This window comes from Alosa sapidissima, chromosome 24 (genome assembly GCF_018492685.1).
Source record: "Alosa sapidissima isolate fAloSap1 chromosome 24, fAloSap1.pri, whole genome shotgun sequence".
NCBI classification, from domain to species: Eukaryota; Metazoa; Chordata; class Actinopteri; order Clupeiformes; family Clupeidae; genus Alosa; species Alosa sapidissima.
The window spans coordinates 26553799-26573538 of NC_055980.1; the positions used below are offsets into that span (position 1 = coordinate 26553799).

Sequence of the window (19740 nt, forward strand, 5' to 3'; positions counted from 1 at the left end):
TGCTGTGTGTGTGTGTGTGTGTGTGTGTGTGTGGGAGAGACACACAGAGTATGTGTGCCGTTGTCCACCAGACTCACGTGCGAGTGTCCAGAGAGAGCAGCTGTGCTCCTGGGTCCTGCTGGACTTTGTCTCTGAGGTGCAGCTCTGCAGCATCTGAGTGAGAGCTGCTAGCAGAGGCTACCAACATCCACTCTAGAGGACAAATGATTACTAATGTGTTAACAACAGTCACATTACTTTCTCCAGTTTGCACACTATTAAACACACACACAAACACACACGCACACACACACAAAAACAAAAAAAAACACACACACACACACGAACGCAAGCACGCACGCACGCACGCACGGACGGACAATGAAGCCTCAACACAGAAGAGGAGACGAGGACTTCCGGTTGGTGTGCGGAATGGAGAAGTGGTGTTTTCCGGGCTCCCGCCACACATTTTAGATTTTGACCATTTATTCATGTAATTTAACTCAACTTTGCGAAAATAAGGCACCTCACTTTGCTTGAACAAGTTCTGCCGACCAGTAGGTCATCTAAACCTGGCAAATCTTCGAAAAAGTCTGAACAGCAGACAACTTTAGCTAGCAGTTCCGACATTGATAATGCTACTCTAGCTAACATGCTAGCTGAGTTGCGGGCGGACCTGTTGACCAAACCTGACTCACTAGCCGTCAGATTTGAACATAAACTTGCTGTCATTGACTCCAAGTTAGACGGATTGCAGACGACGGTGACCAACCATGAACAACGCATCTCTGATCTGGAGTCTGGGTTGAACCAGCTCCAGTCCTTGGAGGCAACGATAACCACCATGACTGAAGATAACGCCAAGCTGAAAGCTAAGATCACCGATATAGAGGGAAGAAGTAGACGGTGCAACGTGCGTCTTATTGGAGTGCCTGAAGCAGTCGAGGGCACACGACCCACATCGTTCTTCTCTACTTTTCTGATGGATGTGCTGGGAGAAGACGTGCTTTCCTCCCCTCCAGAGCTTGACAGAGCTCACCGAGCACTCAAACCCAAACCAGCTGAGGGGCAAAAACCTAGAGCCGTGGTTATCGGTTTCCATAAATTCCAGACTAAGGACTTGGTCATACGGGCTGCCCGCAAGAAGCGAGGGGAACTAAAATATAGAGATAAGCCGATATACATATACGATGACTACTGTCCTGAAGTAATGGAGCAACGTGCGGAGTACAAGGAGGTCATGCACCAGTTGTACATTCGCAATCTTAAGCCTTCACTGCTCTATCCAGCGCGGCTGTTTATCGTGGCAGATGATGGACATAGACGGCGTTTTTCATTGGTGCAAGAAGCCCAGCAGTTTTTGGCTACATATCAGAAGCCAAGCCCTCCGATGGAAGATGATCGATCCAAGTCAAGCTCCAACTATTTGTCCAGGTTACGGTATTTAGCGTTATCTAGGCTGATATAATGTTTTTCCACCTGACATGGACAAAATTGGCTGTAGGTTAACGGTAGCAGATAACTGAACATGCAACTTTCCTGTTGATTTGACTGAATTGCAATAGTTATTCTAACGGGTGTATTTACATAAGGCATTTGTTTGGCGTTTGTCACTATAACTGTTAGTGAATGTTAATGTTTGCTTTTCACTTAACCCTTTTATTTTAAGTAGTAGCTAACGTGCTCATTTGGGGTACAATGTTGTTAACCGTCAGCCCAGGCTATGAAGGGAGCTTTTGGCAGGTTCAAAGTGTATAGAATTAGGGATAGGCCTACTACATAATGTTCTGGTTTGTGTTCCTGTGAGATAGGCCTACACGTTTTTTAGCTGGCCCTTACTGTATTTACATTACCAATGTGCGACCTGTTGGCGCAGTACAGCAGACACCACCGTTCAGTGGTGCACCTGTGTAAAGTTGAGTCTATTTTTATAACGTTATTGTGTGGCGGGGCGGGGAATATAGCGGGAGGAAAGACTGACCCGGGAGAATTTTGATGAACGTATGGCAGCAACATGGCACTGTTGTGCAAAGGGTGCATCAGATGCTGTGTTGCATGTGGGTTTTTCGAGGGTGGGTGATGGGGAGGGGGACATGCGTAGTCGCGTGTGTGTGTATGGGGGCAGGGGGTTTGTCTCCCTTTTGTGTTTTTTTTTTTTTTTTTCTCCTTTCTTGTTTTCTTTCTTTGGGGTCAATACTCAGATATTGCATTCTGCAATCACAAGATGATTCTTTTCTTTGTGTATGGAAAATAAGAACATATCAGTGAACAATATTCGTTTCATATCTTGGAATGTTAAGGGGGCAAATAACAATACTAAAGTAAATAAGATTATGTCACATCTTCAGGATCTGAAGGGAGACATAGTGGTTCTGCAGGAGACACATTTACGCAGTTGGGAGATTCAGCGCATTAAAAGGGGCAGATTCAGTCAGTTATATCACTCAAAGTTTAGTGTGAGAGCCAGGGGTGCTGCTATTTTAATCCGTAATAATATTCCATTTGAACCAGAAAACACTATAGCTGACTCAAGTGGTCGGTTTGTTATTGTTTCAGGGAGGTTGTGCAATACCCAGGTTGTCCTGGCTAGTATCTACGCACCAAACTGGGATGACGAACAATTCATCTCCAGGCTTTTTACCTCAATTCCTAATGTTGAAACATACCACCTTATAATTGGGGGGGGATTTCAATTTTGTACAACATGCTGATTTAGACAGATCCTCTGCTAGACCACACTCTCTGACCAACTCTGCTAAGCTCTTAGCTTCTATGGCAGGGGAGCTGGGCCTGACTGACCCATGGAAGAGTAAATTCCCAGATAAAAAAACATTTTCTTTCTTTTCACATGTTCACCACTCATACTCACGAATAGACTTTTTTCTCTTGGATAATAGGCTGCTTTCTAATGTAAACTCATGTGATTATCATAGTAGTTATTTCAGACCATGCTCCCACATCATTAGATATATGTTTTCCAAATATCAACCGCACTTTTAAACAATGGAGATTTAGTTCAAATTTACTATCAAATGACGCTTTTGTGGACTCCTTAAGATCAAATATTGAACTATTTTTTGAAATGAATGATTCACCAGAGGTGTCAAGACGAACTTTGTGGGAAACATTTAAGGCGTACCTAAGAGGTAATATTATTTCCTATACATCTCACCTTAGAAAAATGGCTAGGTCCAGACAATTAGAACGGTCACAAAAGCTCCAGGAAATTGATGATAGCTATGCTAACTGCCCAGACCCCTTACTCTATAAAAAACGCCTACAACTTCAAACAGAGTTTAATCTTTTAACTACACAGGAAGCGGAATCACAACTATTTAAATCTAGACAACGATTTTTTGAATCAGGGGACAAGGCTGGTAAGCTTCTGGCCCAACAGGCCAGAGCTGCAGCTGCGTCTAGGCTCATTCCGAGTATTAAGACTCCTTTAGGAGTCATCCATACTGACCCTAAACTCATAAATGAAACATTTACCACATTTTATTCTGATCTATATGCATCTGATCATCCTACTCAAAACAGTATGAATAAACCATTAAACACCATTGAGTTTCCCAGAATAGAACAGAAGCTGGTGGAAGATTTGGCTAAACCAATCTCAGCTGCTGAAATAATGAATGCAATCACTAATTTACAGAGTGGTAAATCACCTGGCCCAGATGGATTCACTGTTGAATTTTATAAAGGATTTGCCCCTCTCCTTTCCACAGTTCTGAGCGACATGTACAACGAAGCTTTGTCACTTGGCCAACTCCCACCAACTTTGACTAATGCCACAATTACTCTTCTCTGAAAAAAAGATAAAGATCCTGCACTCTGTAGTAGTTATAGACCCATATCATTGCTAAATGTAGATTACAAGATCCTTGCTAAGATCTTGGCTTTCCGTCTCCAGAATGTTCTGCCGGGACTCATCTCGGCGGACCAAACTGGCTTCATGTTGGGCAGGCAGTCATTCCACAACACCAGAAGACTTTTAAATTTACTTAATATGCCTGGCCCCAGCACCCCTGAAGTAGTGGTGTCGCTGGATGCCGAAAAGGCTTTTGATAGGGTGGAGTGGGACTTCCTTTTTGAAGTAATGGGAAGTTTTGGCCTGGGTCCAGGTTTTCTTTCATGGGTCAAGTTGCTGTACTCATCTCCAGTAGCATCTGTACAAACAAACAATATTGTCTCAGCCCCTTTTCAGCTCCACCGTGGCACAAGACAAGGGTGTCCACTTTCACCTTTATTGTTTGCCATGGCCATTGAGCCACTGGCCATTTGGTTACGATCAGAGGAGAGATTTGAGGGCATTTCCCGCCAGGGAGTAATACACAAACTGTCACTGTATGCGGATGATTTACTTCTTTACGTATCAAATCCAACTACCTCTCTTCCAATAGTTTTAAACATTTTGAAACAATTTGGTCAACTATCCGGTTATACTGTAAACTAAATTTAGGAACGAGTGAATTATTTGCAATTAACAATTTACCGGGGCGATTGCCAGATAATATAGCACCTTTCAAATGGGTGGATGAGGGATTTAAATACTTGGGAGTTTTCATTTCTAGGTCTCTATCAGATACTTTTAACAACAATTTTGTTCCTTTGCTCAAGAGAGTCGAGGAAGATTTTGGCAGATGGTCTAGTTTACCATTGTCCTTGGCTGGCAGGGTGAACCTCATTAAAATGACTGTCCTGCCAAGGTTCCTCTACCTTTTTCAACATATCCCTGTACTTATTTCAAAAAAGTATTTTGCCAAATTAGACAAATCAATATCAACCTTCCTATGGGCCGGTAATCCTGTGCGTATGCGGAAAAAGATACTGCAGCTTCCAAAGCGGGCTGGGGGGCTTGCCCTCCCCAATTTTTTACATTATTATTGGGCTGCTAACATTCAAAAAATGTTATTCTGGACCGTTGAATCGGCTATCTTGCAACCTGCCTGGGTCCAAATGGAATTTTCTTCAACTCAGATGTCATTGCGGTCATTTTTGTGTTCCCCGCTTCCTGTGTCTGTTGCTAATGTCAGCACTAGCCTAGTGGTCACTCAGTCGCTTAAAATTTGGTTGCAATTCAGAAAGCACTTTGGCCTACAAGGTTCCTCTACCTTAGCTCCAGTGTTCCACAATCACAATTTTAAACCATCCACTATGGATTCTGCCTTTCAACTTTGGTCTGATAGTGGCATATTATCAGTTAAGGATCTCTATGATAAGGGGACCTACATGTCTTTCACTGATCTGTCTGCTAAATTTAAGCTACCATCATCGCACCTTTTCCGTTTTTTTCAAGTTAGGCATTTTGTTCAGAAACAAACATTATCCTGATTTCCCTAATCTCCCCCCACAGACATTACTGGACACTCTTCTTATGACAAACCCCAATCAGAAAGGGAATATTTCACATATTAGCGGTGCTATGGACTGCATCAATTCAGTATTCCCCCAGCAGACGAGGGAGTCATGGGAACAGGATCTTGGGCTTAATATAAATGATGACCAGTGGGGCAATATCCTTGAGTTAGTCCATAACTCCTCCATTTGTGCCCGACATGGGCTGATTCAATGTAAATTCATACACAGGATTTATTACACCAATCATAGATTGTCTAAAATTTACCCCAATGTTGTTGACGCTTGCAACAGATGCCACCAGTCCCCTGCCGACCTCATGCACATGTTTTGGTCATGCCCAAGGCTGACAGTTTTTTGGGCTAAATTATTTGATACTCTTCAAATGGCCTATAATTTTGTGGCAGATCCACACCCCCTCTCTGCCCTTTTTGGTATCTCACCTATTAATACCCTCTCAGCTAAAGCACGACACTCCATGGCCTTCTGCACCCTACTGGCCAGGCGATTGATTCTTCTAAATTGGAAGCAAGCTCTGCCCCCATCCCATGATCGTTGGATCAAGGAAGTTTTATATAATCTGAAGTTGGAAAGGCTGAGGTTTTCTCTCAGGGGCTCCCTGAAGAGCTTTAATCGAATTTGGAACCCCTTACTATCCATCATAGAGTCTTTAGACATCGTTCCTGAGGAGTCAGATATCTGAGTTTTTCCTAACTTTTATTGTCATAACTTAACACCCCGCTTTTGTTTCTATTTATTTCATTCATTTATTTATTTATTTATTATTATTTTATTTTATTATTTAAAATACATATTTTTTATAGATATTTAATTGCTCCATTTATTTAGTCATTTATTTATTGTTTTTATTTTATTTAAATGTTTGTTATACCCAGAGACAGGTGGGGTTGTGGGATGGGCCCACAGAAATGGGAGAAGGGTGGGCGGGGTGGGGGTAAGGTAAACATTGGAATTATGAGCATTGTTTTTATGTCATTTTGCTGTCCCATTGTGGATGTTTTGTATTATTATTGATGCTCAATACAAATATATATAAAAAAAAAAGAAGAGGAGACGAGGCGTGTGTGGAGAGTGAGCACCAAAAACGGGACAGACAGGAGAGAGTCAGCAGTCAGTGGTGTCAGGGTGTTGTAGTGCACACACACACACACACACACACACACACACACACACACACACACACACACTCATCACTGGGTTCTCCCCACACACACAGATCTGTTGTCGTGTGTTCAGACTCACTCTGGTTTCTCCAGTTTGCAGTGGGGATTCTTGAGGAGCTCTGAGAGATGCTGAACTCCTGCATCATGAAGCTCATTGGCACTCAGGTGCAGCTCCTTCAAACTGCAGGAGTTTGATCTGCCAGCTGACGCTATCGCAGCGCAGCACAGCTCTTCTCTGTGAGGGAACACCATCTTAGCCTGGAGAAACACAACACATGATGACATATCTGATTATTACACTCACATACTGTACCTCTAAATATACAACACTCACACACAAACACACACTGTTAAGATCTCAATGAAGCCTCTAAAGAAGAGGAGACGAGGCGTGCGTGGACAGTGAGCGCCAGAAACGGGACAGACAGGAGAGAGTCAGCAGTCAGTGGAGTCAGGGTGTTGGAGTGCACACACACACACACAGGGAGCCAGCAAGGAGAGAGTCAGCAGTCAGTGGTGTCGGGGTGTTGAAGCGTACACACACACACACACAGGATAGTCAGCAGTGAGCTGTGTCAGGGTGTTGTAGCATATACACACACACACACACACAGGATAGTCAGCAGTGAGCTGTGTCAGGGTGTTGTAGCATACACACACACACACACACACACACACACATAATGTGAGATAAACACACAAAGACACAAACACACACACACATCAAGGGTTATAACACACACACACACACTCAATCACTGGGTTCTCCCCACACACACAGATCTGTTGTCGTGTGTTCAGACTCACTCTGGTTTCTCCAGTTTGCAGTGGGGATTCTTGAGGAGCTCTGAGAGATGCTGAACTCCTGCATCATGAAGCTCATTGGCACTCAGGTTCAGCTCCTTCAAACTGCAGGAGTTTGATCTGGCAGCTGACGCTATCGCAGCGCAGCACAGCTCTTCTCTGTGAGGGAACACCCTCTTAGCCTGGAGAAACACAACACATGATGACATATCTGATTATTACACTCACATACTGTACCTCTAACTATACAACACTCACACACACACACACACACTGTTAAGATCTCAATGAAGCCTCTAAAGAAGAGGAGACGAGGCGTGCGTGGAGAGTGAGCGCCAGAAACGGGACAGACAGGAGAGAGTCAGCAGTCAGTGGAGTCAGGGTGTTGGAGTGCACACACACGCACACACACTCACACTCTCACCCTCACTTTACAGGGAGCCAGCAAGGAGAGAGTCAGCAGTCAGTGGAGTCAGGGTGTTGGAGTGCACACACACACACACACACACACACACACACACACACACACACACACATCACAGGGAGCCAGACAGGACAGTCAGCAGTGAGTGGTGTCAGGGTATTGTAGCATACACACATACACATAATGTGAGATTAACACACAAAGGCAAACACACACACACAAAAACACAGACATCAAGGGTTATGACACACACAAGCACTCACTCATCACTGGGTTCTCCCCACACACACAGATCTGTTGTTGTGTTCAGACTCACAATAGTTTCTCCAGTTTGCAGTGGGGATTCTTGAGGAGCTCTGAGAGATGCTGAACTCCTGCATCATGAAGCTCATTCTCACTCAGGTTCAGCTCCTTCAAACTGCAGGAGTTTGATCTGCCAGCTGACGCTATCGCAGCACAGCTCTTCTCTGTGAGGGAACAACTCCACAGCCTGGAGAAACATGACACATGATGACATATCTGATTATTACACTCACATACTGTATCTCTAACTATACAACACACACACACACACACACACACTCATACAGACACACACACACTGTTAAGATCTCAATGAAGCCTCTAAAGAAGAGGAGACGAGGCGTGCGTGGAGAGTGAGCGCCAGAAACGGGACAGACAGGAGAGAGTCAGCAGTCAGTGGAGTCAGGGTGTTGGAGTGCACACACACACACACACACTCACACTCTCACCCTCACTTTACAGGGAGCCAGCAAGGAGAGAGTCAGCAGTCAGTGGTGTCGGGGTGTTGTAGCACACACACACACACACACATAATGTGAGATAAACACGCAAAGACACAAACACACACATCAAGGGCTATAACAAACACAAGCACTCACTCATCACTGGGTTCTCCCCACACACACAGATCTGTTGTTGTGTGTTCAGACTCACTCTAGTTTCTCCAGTTTGCAGTGGGGATTCTTGAGGAGCTCTGAGAGATGCTGAACTCCTGCATCATGAAGCTCATTGTTACTCAGGTTCAGCTCCTTCAAACTGCAGGAGTTTGATCCAGCAGCTGACGCTATCGCAGCACAGCTCTTCTCTGTGAGGGAACAACTATGCAGCCTGGAGACAACACATGATGACATATCTGATTACTACACTCACATACTGTACCTCTAATTATACAACACACACACACATATAAATGACATACTAAATATTGCAACATTCCACACATTCGCGGCAATTATGCTAATATGTTTCCAGTCATTTACACTTACTAAACGGCAGTCTGACATATAAAGGTATAACTAAAGAGATTAACAGTGTCAACAAACTATAGTAATCATCACTTACATTGTCAGCAACGCACAACAGGACAGAAAATAAAGTGCACATTTCCAACAATGTGCTTGACCAGCAGTAACGTCTCTACAGCTTCAGATTTCGCACCAAAGAAAGACTGCTGTCTCGCTATCCGGCAAAAGATTCTTTGGACGCCGCTATTTATGTATTTCCGGCTCCCATTGACTTACATTGAACACATGTAAACAAAACATCAATTATGTGCTCAAACTAACGCCGCTGACTTATGAAAACAACCATTCCACTTTGATACGAAACTACATAATTGTACAACATTTATACAACAAAAATCACAGAATTTGGATCAAGTAATGTGGAGAAATCTTATGCAAAGTGTCAACCCCTAACAATGTGCCCATTGCCCAAATTTATGGTCGACTAATGTCGAATGTCAGAGTAATGACATTGAAAAAGGTACCTTAATGATACACTTCAATTTATAAAGGTACGAAGTATAAAAAGAAAAACACAATTTATCAGATGGATTACCCATATAATTTGTAACAAAGTACAACATTTATTCGAGGGCACATCTATTCCCAGAACTATAATGGGTGTTAAATATTCCACAACCACTAGATGGCAGCATGACACAGCACATAAAGTACACCTACGTGTCGCTGCGACCTGAAGGATGGCGTGGTTAAATATCCACTTCTCCTGCACTTCGGGTCCAAGAGCGGGTGAATTGTATGACCACCAGATGACGCCATTTCACTGCACCCTTTAAGTAATAAGCCTCGAGGAGCCGACGGTTACACTTGTTTTAGGGGCGTTGTTAGCCACGCTGCGCAAGCCGGGTAGGCTACAGAAGAAGCCCATAGGCTACAGTCGCGTGTGTTTGTGGTGATTTATTCCATGTATTAACAAAATAATAATGTAACATTAAAGAAATAGCCTACATAGATAAAAAAAAAAAAAAACTAAATAATTACACCAAAAAGTAAAGAAGCTTTATCATTGATATATAAGCTTACTGAAAATTAAATATAGGCCTAGCCTACAATTGTGTTCCACAGACAATATGTCCTACAGATAATAACAGTAAGAACATAGGCTAACCTAAGTCATGACGACACGGGGGCTTAAGTCTCATGTTGGCCTATGACTACGTAGTCTAGGCTACCAAGCACGTCTGGGTCTGCGACAGTGAAATAGCTCCAATATTAATTGTGTCGCCAATGAATATATGCTAACATGAATCTCATCAGTCACCTATTGATAAGGGTTAGGCTATAACATATGTAGGCTATAATGTAAAAATAGGGTCATATCATATAATGTTGACTTATTAAGATGGGGGAGAGAGCTGAACATATTACACTGAACTAACTGTTCATTGTTGAAAATCAATCAAAAGTTTGTAGTTGATCCGGAAGGAGAGAGAATGCACGTAGCCTACGCAGCGTGTAGCGCAATGTGTAGGCTATTTGGTTACCAACTAACACTGTTAGCCAATTCACTAACTTAAGACTTAAGTGCCATCATATACAATGTTTTTTTACACAACAAATACAGAAAGAGCAGCAAAAGTAGAGAAGTCATTTCAGATGGGGCAAGAACAAGGTGAATTTGTATGCTTGTCAAAACGTAGTCCTACCCTGCATTAGAGGAGCTGATCATCATACCAAGCACACTCGCTGTTTAAAGTCATACACCACGGTAAACTAAAACTAAAATGTTACAAAGGTGGCAAAAATAATATAGGGTATTATTAGCCATGACATTACTAGGCTATGAATCGTTCGTTCATTTTTTTTTTTTTTTGGGGGGGGGTTACAAACTTATTCAAAATCTTCCCCCCCTCTGGTTTTTACACAAATCGCACCCTGGAATATATGTGATATGGTGACGTATCCTTTTAATCTCAGTAAGTCCAGTGTGTGTGTGTGTGTGTGTGTGTGTGTGCGTGTGTGCGTGCGCGTATGCGTGGATGTGTGTGTGCACGACCCTCAGTATGTCCATAATGTGTGTGAAGTGCATTCCACTATGGGCTCCATTCTCCAGATGTGTATGTGTGTGTGTGTGTGCGTCTCTGTGTGTGTGTGTGTGTGTGTGTGTGTGTGTGTCCATTTTCCAGAAGAGGATATTGTAATCAGAACCGTGTGTGTGTGTGTATGTGTGTGTCCATTCTCCAGAAGAGGATATTGTAATCAGAGACGTGTGTGTGTGTGTGTGTGTATTAGAGATGCACCGATAGATCGGCTGGTGACCAGAATCGGCCGATTTTCACGTGATCGGCCATGACCGGCGACCAGCCGGTCAGTCTGAGACATGCCGATTTTATGCCGGTCAAATACACTCGTGCGCTGCAATTGTAACAACACCCAGCTGAGTTTGCAAAGTTTGAAGAAGCTAGCAACCAGGCCAACACTCAGGGCTCCCACACACAGCTGCTTGCATCGCGTTGCTGGAGACGCATCCCATTCACTTTAAATGGGCTCACGTGATCCGTTGCCGAACTGAATTGTGGGTCCGTCGCGTCGCGTTTCTCCCGCTGCTCGCGTTGAGGAGTTCAGCTGTTGCTGCACCGACAGACGGCACCGGCCAATCAAGCCAATCTACGGACGGCACCAACCAATCACATTACGGTTTTACTTCAAGTCATTTGCATAGCTACCGTCGGGAACACCCACTGGAATGCGTTGATGGAACGCAGCTGTGTGTGGGAGCCGTCAGGGCTGGATGTAGGGCTACAAAGAAAGCGCTAATAGGCTACTGAGTTTTTCTATGCAGCAAACGCTGTGCTTTGCCATAGGCCTACTGTGTGGAATTGACTAAGCTGTCACTTCATTAGGCTACGTAAACATCGCTCATCACCGCCCGTCACTGCCGCTAATTGCGTGCCCACAGCTGAACCACAAGCCTGCTGAACGGAGATAAACGACTGCGACATTAAAAATAATCAAAGATGTCAACAAGCAGCGACATACAGTAGCCCTAGTAGTTCTACTCCACTAAAAAAAAAATACTCTATTTACTGCACGTAGACTAGGGCTATGCCTTAAAATACCCTAGTCTAGCAGATTGAGAAGTGGATGTTGTGAAAGTGAACAAACGATAGCCTATTAGAAAGGCAAACAAACGTTAAAGTTGCTTTTGACATAGTAGCCTACAATGAAGAAATATGATGCTCTGAATACCTGAATACTGAATCAGTCGTCTCTGAAAGTTTCTATAGCCTAATTGATGCATTTAACCGGAATTTAGATTTATTTTTTTCATCGCAAAACAGACGTGCACTGTTTTCATATGGTGGAGCACCTAATCGCTATTAGCACTTCTCCCCTGCTACCACTTTTCCCTCGTCCTCCCATAAATTCATCAATGCATATGAACAGTGTTGGGCAAGTTACTTTAAAATCCTAATGTATTATGTATTACTTATTACTGTCATTTCAAAGTAATTTGTTACATTATAATATTACTGTCTCTGAATTGTAAGGCATTACACTACTATTGCATTACTTTTAAGTTACTTTCATCAAAATATCTAGAAATATGGATTTGGCATTCTAAATGCAGTTTATTACGCTCAATGCAGCTCATTGCTCTTCCAATGGAGGGAGATGTGGTATAGCATAATGACTGAGCTAGGAATGCAATAGGAGCAGTGCTCATGATGCAATACAAGGAACAATCATAGTCAGAATTTTGTTAAAAACCGACAAAAGGTCAAAGTCTGGTAAATTATGATAGAAATACTGTAACTTTAAGGCCTAGGCCTTCTCATTAAAATCAACAGAGAGCCTAAATCAAAGCTTACATAAGATGGTGGCCAGCTGGCCATTTCGGTGCCCTAAGTGAGTGGCTTTGAGTGAGTGACATTTAAATGATAACTCAAACACCTAAAGTCAAATAAAAAGGCTTATAATTTAAGACCATTACTGTGTGTTTTTAAACATTAATTTCTGAAGAAATGCTGTTTTACTTATAAATGGTGCACTGTCACTTTAAGAACATTTATCTTTACGTTCTCATAATGCCCTTTTGCCAGCTCTTGTTTATTTAAGTTACATTGATAGCACAATATTAACAATAATATGCACAATGTTAAGTTGTTATAAGCAGCCTTCATTGCTTTGGAAATGCGGTGGTGTTTGCGAATATGTATATAAAAAAAAAACACTTAATTTCGGGTTAAAATGCATTGTAACGCCCGTTACTGAAGTTTGTAAAATATTACCCAATTTTTTTTTAGTAATGCCTTACATTACCGCGTTACTGCAAACAGCAATATATTACAGTAATTACATTACTTTTGTAACGCATTACTCCCAACACTGCATATGAAAATATGTTACATGGTAGTATGTTCAAATGTAGCCTATCATGAAAATTGTTCTTAAATCCTTAGTTGGATATTGGATGTGAGAAGCATAAAATGGGTGTTCCATAACTTAACTTAATCCATAATTTGATAGCCTACTGCATCTGAAGTTAGACTTGAAAAAGAATCTGTCTGCTCACCGGTTCCATTTTTTTTAACAGCCATTTCATCATTGATAAGTTGATTACACGTCTATATTAACATGTTCTATCAAAGAAAAGATAGAAAATAACTATTTGTGTGTGTGCTGTAAAATGGTTAGAAGAAATGAAATCGGAATCGGTTAAAATCGGTATCGGCAGGTCAAACTCTATGAAAAATCGAAAATCGGTATCGGCCCAGAAAATTGCAATCGGTGCATCTCTAGTGTTTATGTGTGTGTCCATTCTCCAGAAGAGGATATTGTAATCAGAGCCATGTGTGTGTGTGTGTGTGTGTGTCTGTGTGTGTGTGTGTATGTGTGTGTCCATTCTCCAGAAGAGGGTATTGTAATCAGAGCCATCTGTGTGTGTGTGTGTGTGTGTGTGTGTGTGTGTACAGTATGCATCTGTGTGTTTGTGTGTGTTATCTGCAGTCATGTAAACCAGACTCTGTTTGTCTATATCCCTCTCTGTTTGTGTGTGTATGTGTATGTGTGTAAGAGTGTGAGTGTCTGTGTGTGAATTTATATTCAGTTTTACTTTTCATTCATTTTATTTGCTTGACTGATTTTCTAAATGTCATTAATTGTTTTCCTGTTTTTTTTAGTTATAATTTGTTACTTCTTTATGTTGCTTTGTTTTTTCTTGCTTTGCCTTGCCTTGTGTTACCTTGCCTTGTTTTGCTTTGCCTTGTCTTGTGTTGTCTTGCTTTGCTTTGCATTGTGTTGTCTTGCTTTGCCTTGTTTTGTCTTGCTTTGCCTTGCCTTGTGTTACCTTGCCTCGTTTTGTTTTGCTTTGCCTTGCCTTGTTTTTTCTGTTGCTTTGCCTTGTGTTTCCTTGCCTTTTATTGCCTTGTGCTGTCTTGCTTTGCCTTGTGTTGCCTTGCCTTACCTTGCCTTGTGTTACCTTGCCTTGTGTTGCCTTTTCTTAAATTGTCTTGTTTGCTGCCTGCTGGCCCGTGAACCAGGCCCTGCCTGTTGACCGATGTACCTGTGAATCAGTGGCTAGGTCGATATGCTGTCTGCAGTGAGTTATCAGCGATAGATACACACTAACACATACTCCTGTATACACTAATACACACACTAACACATACTCCTGTATACCAGGCTTGTGCAAAATTTCAGAATTGAATTGAAACTGGCTCTTAAATTCCAATTCAGTTCAGATAAAGAGAAAGAAAGGAGAGAGAGGTGGATAGGAAGAGAGATATGGAGAGGGAAGGAGAGATGGAGAGAAAGATGGGGGAGAGGGAGAAAGGGATGGTGAGAGGGAAGAAAGGAGGGAGGGAGAGAAGGATGAAGAGGGAATGAGAGAGAGCGTTTGGTAACAGGGTCCAAACTGAAGTGGAAGGAAATGGTGGAACAGGATCAACACATCAAAACGCTACGTGCAGTTCTGGAAATGTGAACACCGACACATCAAAACACTATGTGCAGTTCTGGAAATGCAGTGGTGGAATGTAACGAAGTACAAATACTTCGTCACTGTACTTAAGTAAATTTCCCACGTATTTGTACTTTACTTAAGTAAAATTTATAGTGCATACTTTTGACTTTTACTTCGTTACATTTTACAGCAATTATCTGTACTTTTACTCCGCTACATTTCTACAACACCATCGTTCCTTTTTACGATACATTTTATGATCAGTTTTTTTTTTCTCTCTGACAAACACGTTTGTTTTACCGGGGGGTTGCTACCAAAGATTCTGGAGCGCTACGTGCATTCTTAGAAACATAAGCTTCTAGTCTAGACCAGGCAAAGCGTCAGCTTGTAGCCATCTGCATTCGGTAGGCTATATTCACCAGACCCATGGCTACACTGTACATGCAACTGTGTTCTGTGCCTTTCTCTGTCTGTTATCTGCAGCGTTAGGGCCTCCTCTCCGATGAGATTGCTATCCACGGATCAGCGAAGTTACAGGCTATGCCCATGCTTCTGTCACACGTCTGATCATTTGCGGCACAAATGAATGGTAGACTATTAATGAACCGGTGGCCGGAAAAAACGTAACATTTTCCAGATTAGGAAATATTCCTTAATTGTGTGTGATTAAATAAAGATGCATAGCCTACAATTGGGGGGTAGTAACGTGAGCGCTCATTCAATGTCTATGCGTCTGCGCAAGTGAAACTGAACTTAATCATAAAGACACCTTTCTCAGCAACTTTTCTGTTCAATCAGCATAATTGGCATTACGATCCACCCGATGTTTCCCTTGTCTACCCCGTTAAACTTCAGGCTCTCGTGTTTTGCTGAATGATATTACTCAGCAGATCACCCTAGTAGATAACCAGAATTACAGTCTCTAGAATTGTAGGTCAGAATGTAAACTGGGCCACAGATGGTAAGCACAATTGCATTAACTTAAAACGATCTAGTCGAGTATAACCTAAAACTAGCTTAATTAAAATGCCACAGCCCATACTGATTTTTCCTTTTAGAATATAGATATTAAGAGAATAAATCATTATGCAAATACTTTTACTTTTAATACTTGAAGTACATTTAAAAGCAGGTACTTTTTACTTTTACTTAAGTAGGGTTGTCATTGTGGTACTTTTACTTTTACTAAAGTAAATATTTCTCTGTGTATTTGTACTTTTACTTAAGTACTGAGGTTCAGTACTTCCTCCACCACTGTGGAAATGTGAACACCAACACATCAAAACGCTACGTGCAGTTCTGGAAATGTGAACACCGACACATCAAAACGCTACGTGCAGTTCTGGAAATGGTGGAACAGGATCAACACATCAAAACGCTACGTGCAGTTCTGGAAATGTGAGTAAATGGAGACAAGAATGAGCTGATGGGGAGCACAAGTGGCATCACTGGTTATATTATATAATGTATATATATATATATATATTACCAACTATATAAAATATATAACTGATACCTGTTAAAGTAGTTAATCTTTGTGTGTGTGTGTGTGTGTGTGTGTGTGTTACCCAGTTTAATGCCAGCCGTTGCCCGTGGTCAGCTTTCAGTAAAGCTAACAGGAACAGCTTCTTCTGGAGTTATAAACCCAAGGACACTAGGGGCTACCGCTTAAATTTCCCTTGGGATGAATCAAGTATCTATCTGTCTATCTGTCTATCTGTCTATCAACACAGAGCAGAGCTTGTGTTTTGGCTGTTTACAGGTCTCGTGTGACTGACAGCATGGAGGCCCAATCAGGTGACAGAAACCCCGGAGGAGACCGGCCGGGTCCATTAGCCTATAGAGATGTATTTCCTCATCCTTGACTACAGTTTTTCTCAGTCGCTTTGGTACACATCTCAAATCATCCTCGACATTTGCAAAATAGTAAGTTAATTTCTCAAAACAAGTTGTACAAATAGCAAAACAGCATGGATTACCTGCAAAAGCCAGTTTCTTGCTTAAAATTCTTCTCTCAAAAATAAATATCTGTGTCTATGAACATGTCAGTGCCATCAGAATGACAAGTCCTTGTGTCATTGGATAAGACAGTCAAATTGCTTAGTCATGCAGTCAATATAACAGTGTATTCTGGAGGGATGTTCTGATGTAAACTATGGCTAAAGTTTTGATGACAATTATTGTACGTAAATTGTAGGTTACACCTTTGTGTATGTGGGAGTTTGATCGCAAGAGACTGGACAAGATTCACATTTACACTTTTACTGTTTGTACTGTAATTTGTTGACAGACCATGTCATTGCCATACAAAGGAAAAGACAGCATTGCATAACACAAAGAAAAAACAAAAAACAAAAGTAGAAATGTCACACACACACACACACACACACACAGTTTGATTGCCCCCCTCTCGTCCTGACAGGGGGATATGAATATGAATTTTATTAGGAAATATGGAAATTTTCTCTTAATTATTAAACAATGCATATTTTATCGGGACAGATTGGGGCTGCCTGATTTGAATAAATGTTCTTTTCTTTTATATTATTTCAAATAGTTCCTCTCATTAGTGCTGATAAAGAAAGTAATTATTCTGTAATTAACGTGATTGATATATTGTCTAGTTTGATCCTATTTCAGTAAACCTGCTGTTGTCATAGGGTGCTATTGGTGAAGAAACAGATACATCATATAATCGAATAGAATAGAATAGAATAGAATAGAATAGAAGAGAGTAGAATAGAAGAGAGTAGAGTAGAACAGAGCCTTATTGACCCTTTCAAGAGAGTTCCATTATCAGCATCATAGTTGGCCCCACAAGGCTTCCGTTTTAACATTCCATATGTTATCTTAATGCAGAGGAAGTAGATTGGGAACCAAATAGAACGTTCAAGCATTGTTTTTGTTTTTATTGTTGAAAGGGTCTATAGATTGTTGTCTCTAGGGCTCTGGAATAGAATAGAGTAGAAGAGAGTAGAAATAATAGAATGTGTTAATGTGTTCATGGGGGTGGGGGGGGGGGGGGGGGGGGGTTGGTAGAACTCTTGTAGAACCCCCTCTCACAAAACAAAATCAGAAAATGTGGTGGATCTGAACACGCTTCAGGCCTGGACACCAGGTGGTGGTTCTGGGTTTCCAGTCCAGCTTAGGGTCAAAGATCAGGGGTCAGGCCCCTCTTCTGAAGGTCAAGGGTCGAGGGTCAGTCCCCTCAGGTGTAGCACTTCAGATCTGCACTCTCTCTATCCCACTGCAAACTCTTCCTTTCTCTCCATTTCTCCCTCTATCACAGGCTCCCCTCTTTTTCTCTCACTCGTTTCTCCTCATTATTTTCTTCATTCTCTCTCTGTCTCCATCTCTCTGCATTCTGTCCCCCTATTTCTTTCACCCTCTGGCTCTCCTTCCTCCCTCTCTCTCTCTTCCCCACCACACTCCCCCCCCCCCTCTGCCCCCCCCCTCCAAAAGCCTCCTCTCTGTATTTCCTCTTTCTCCTTTTGCTTCAGACCTGCAAATGATGAATATTTAAGTTTAGTGGAGTTGTGCTTTATAGGGGGAAATGTCTAAATGTCCGTGTGTGTGTGTGTGTGTGTGTGTGCCTGTGTGTGTGTGTGTGGTGTGTCTGCTTCTGTCTCAGAATCTATAATGATGCCCCTGCTGGAAAAAAAGATAAAAAAAACAGTGTGTCTGCTTTATCTCATAGGCCAGAATCTGTTGACACACACACACACACACAGTTTAGATACTTTATTCAATTCCACATTACAAGTAAATTTTCATTAGGAATCAAATGTTTGAATGATCAAACAGATTAAACCATATCAGCATATTGTTATGTATGACAATACAATCTCAGGGGTACAGAAAACATCTCATTTTCCAAATACACATGCTTCCTATAATGGCTGAAATTGAGCAGTATTTTACCAACTGTTTGGCTCTTGTTTTCAATATCCCCCCAATACAAAGTCCCCAGGTCACCAGCCTGTGTACATGTCCTAGACTACCAAACACTAGCACAATAAGCTGGCATCTGTAGCTAAGGTTTTCAATGGTAGATATTAATGATTGATATTTTACAGTCTTAGCAAGGTAAGAGTCCTCCATAAACAGATCAAATGCATATGCTACTTCAAATAGCTTAACTGTTCTGGAATGCTGAGATATGACAACAATATCTGGTGTATTTGGTATTCCTACAAAAGTGTTTGCAGGTGAGTTAAACCAATCAGACTGTACAGTAGTGTGTTTATAGAGCTTTTTATCAGCCACATAGGGAATCTGAGCAGCAATGAGATCCACAAGTCTGTTGTGTCTGGCAATATACAGTCCTTTAAGTGATGTGCAACTGTTCATAATGTCACACACACACATTCTGCATGCCATTATGCTGCTGTGCATGCATGTTTGCATTTATGACATGTGTATGTGTGTGAGTGAGTGTGTGTGTGTGTGTGTCTATGTGTGTCTGTAAGAATGTGTTGCCAGCCTGCCAAGACAGATCCCCTGGCAGACAGCAGACAACGTACACACACACACACACACACACAAACACATCCACACACACACACAAACACAAACACACACACACACACATCCACACACACACAAACACACACACACACACACACACACACACACACCTCATCTCGTCATCACTCCCCATGTGGCTGCATCATCCCAGATTACAGTCGCTTTGATGCTTTTTTTTCGGATCAGAATGAAAATTCTCATAACTATTGGTTCAACCTCCACAACATTTAG

At 41.9% G+C, this 19740-nt stretch overlaps 1 protein-coding gene across 1 annotated transcript in view; it reads right to left on the reverse strand.

Annotated features, from left to right (window-relative positions):
- Positions 1 to 19740, reverse strand: part of LOC121700216 — a 1725899-nt gene that overhangs the window by 657100 nt on the left and 1049059 nt on the right. The window contains 6 exon segments of the mRNA XM_042083025.1: positions 6601 to 6731; positions 6734 to 6779; positions 7329 to 7459; positions 7462 to 7507; positions 8066 to 8239; positions 8707 to 8880. Coding sequence (XP_041938959.1) covers positions 6601 to 6731; positions 6734 to 6779; positions 7329 to 7459; positions 7462 to 7507; positions 8066 to 8239; positions 8707 to 8880 — 702 coding nt within the window.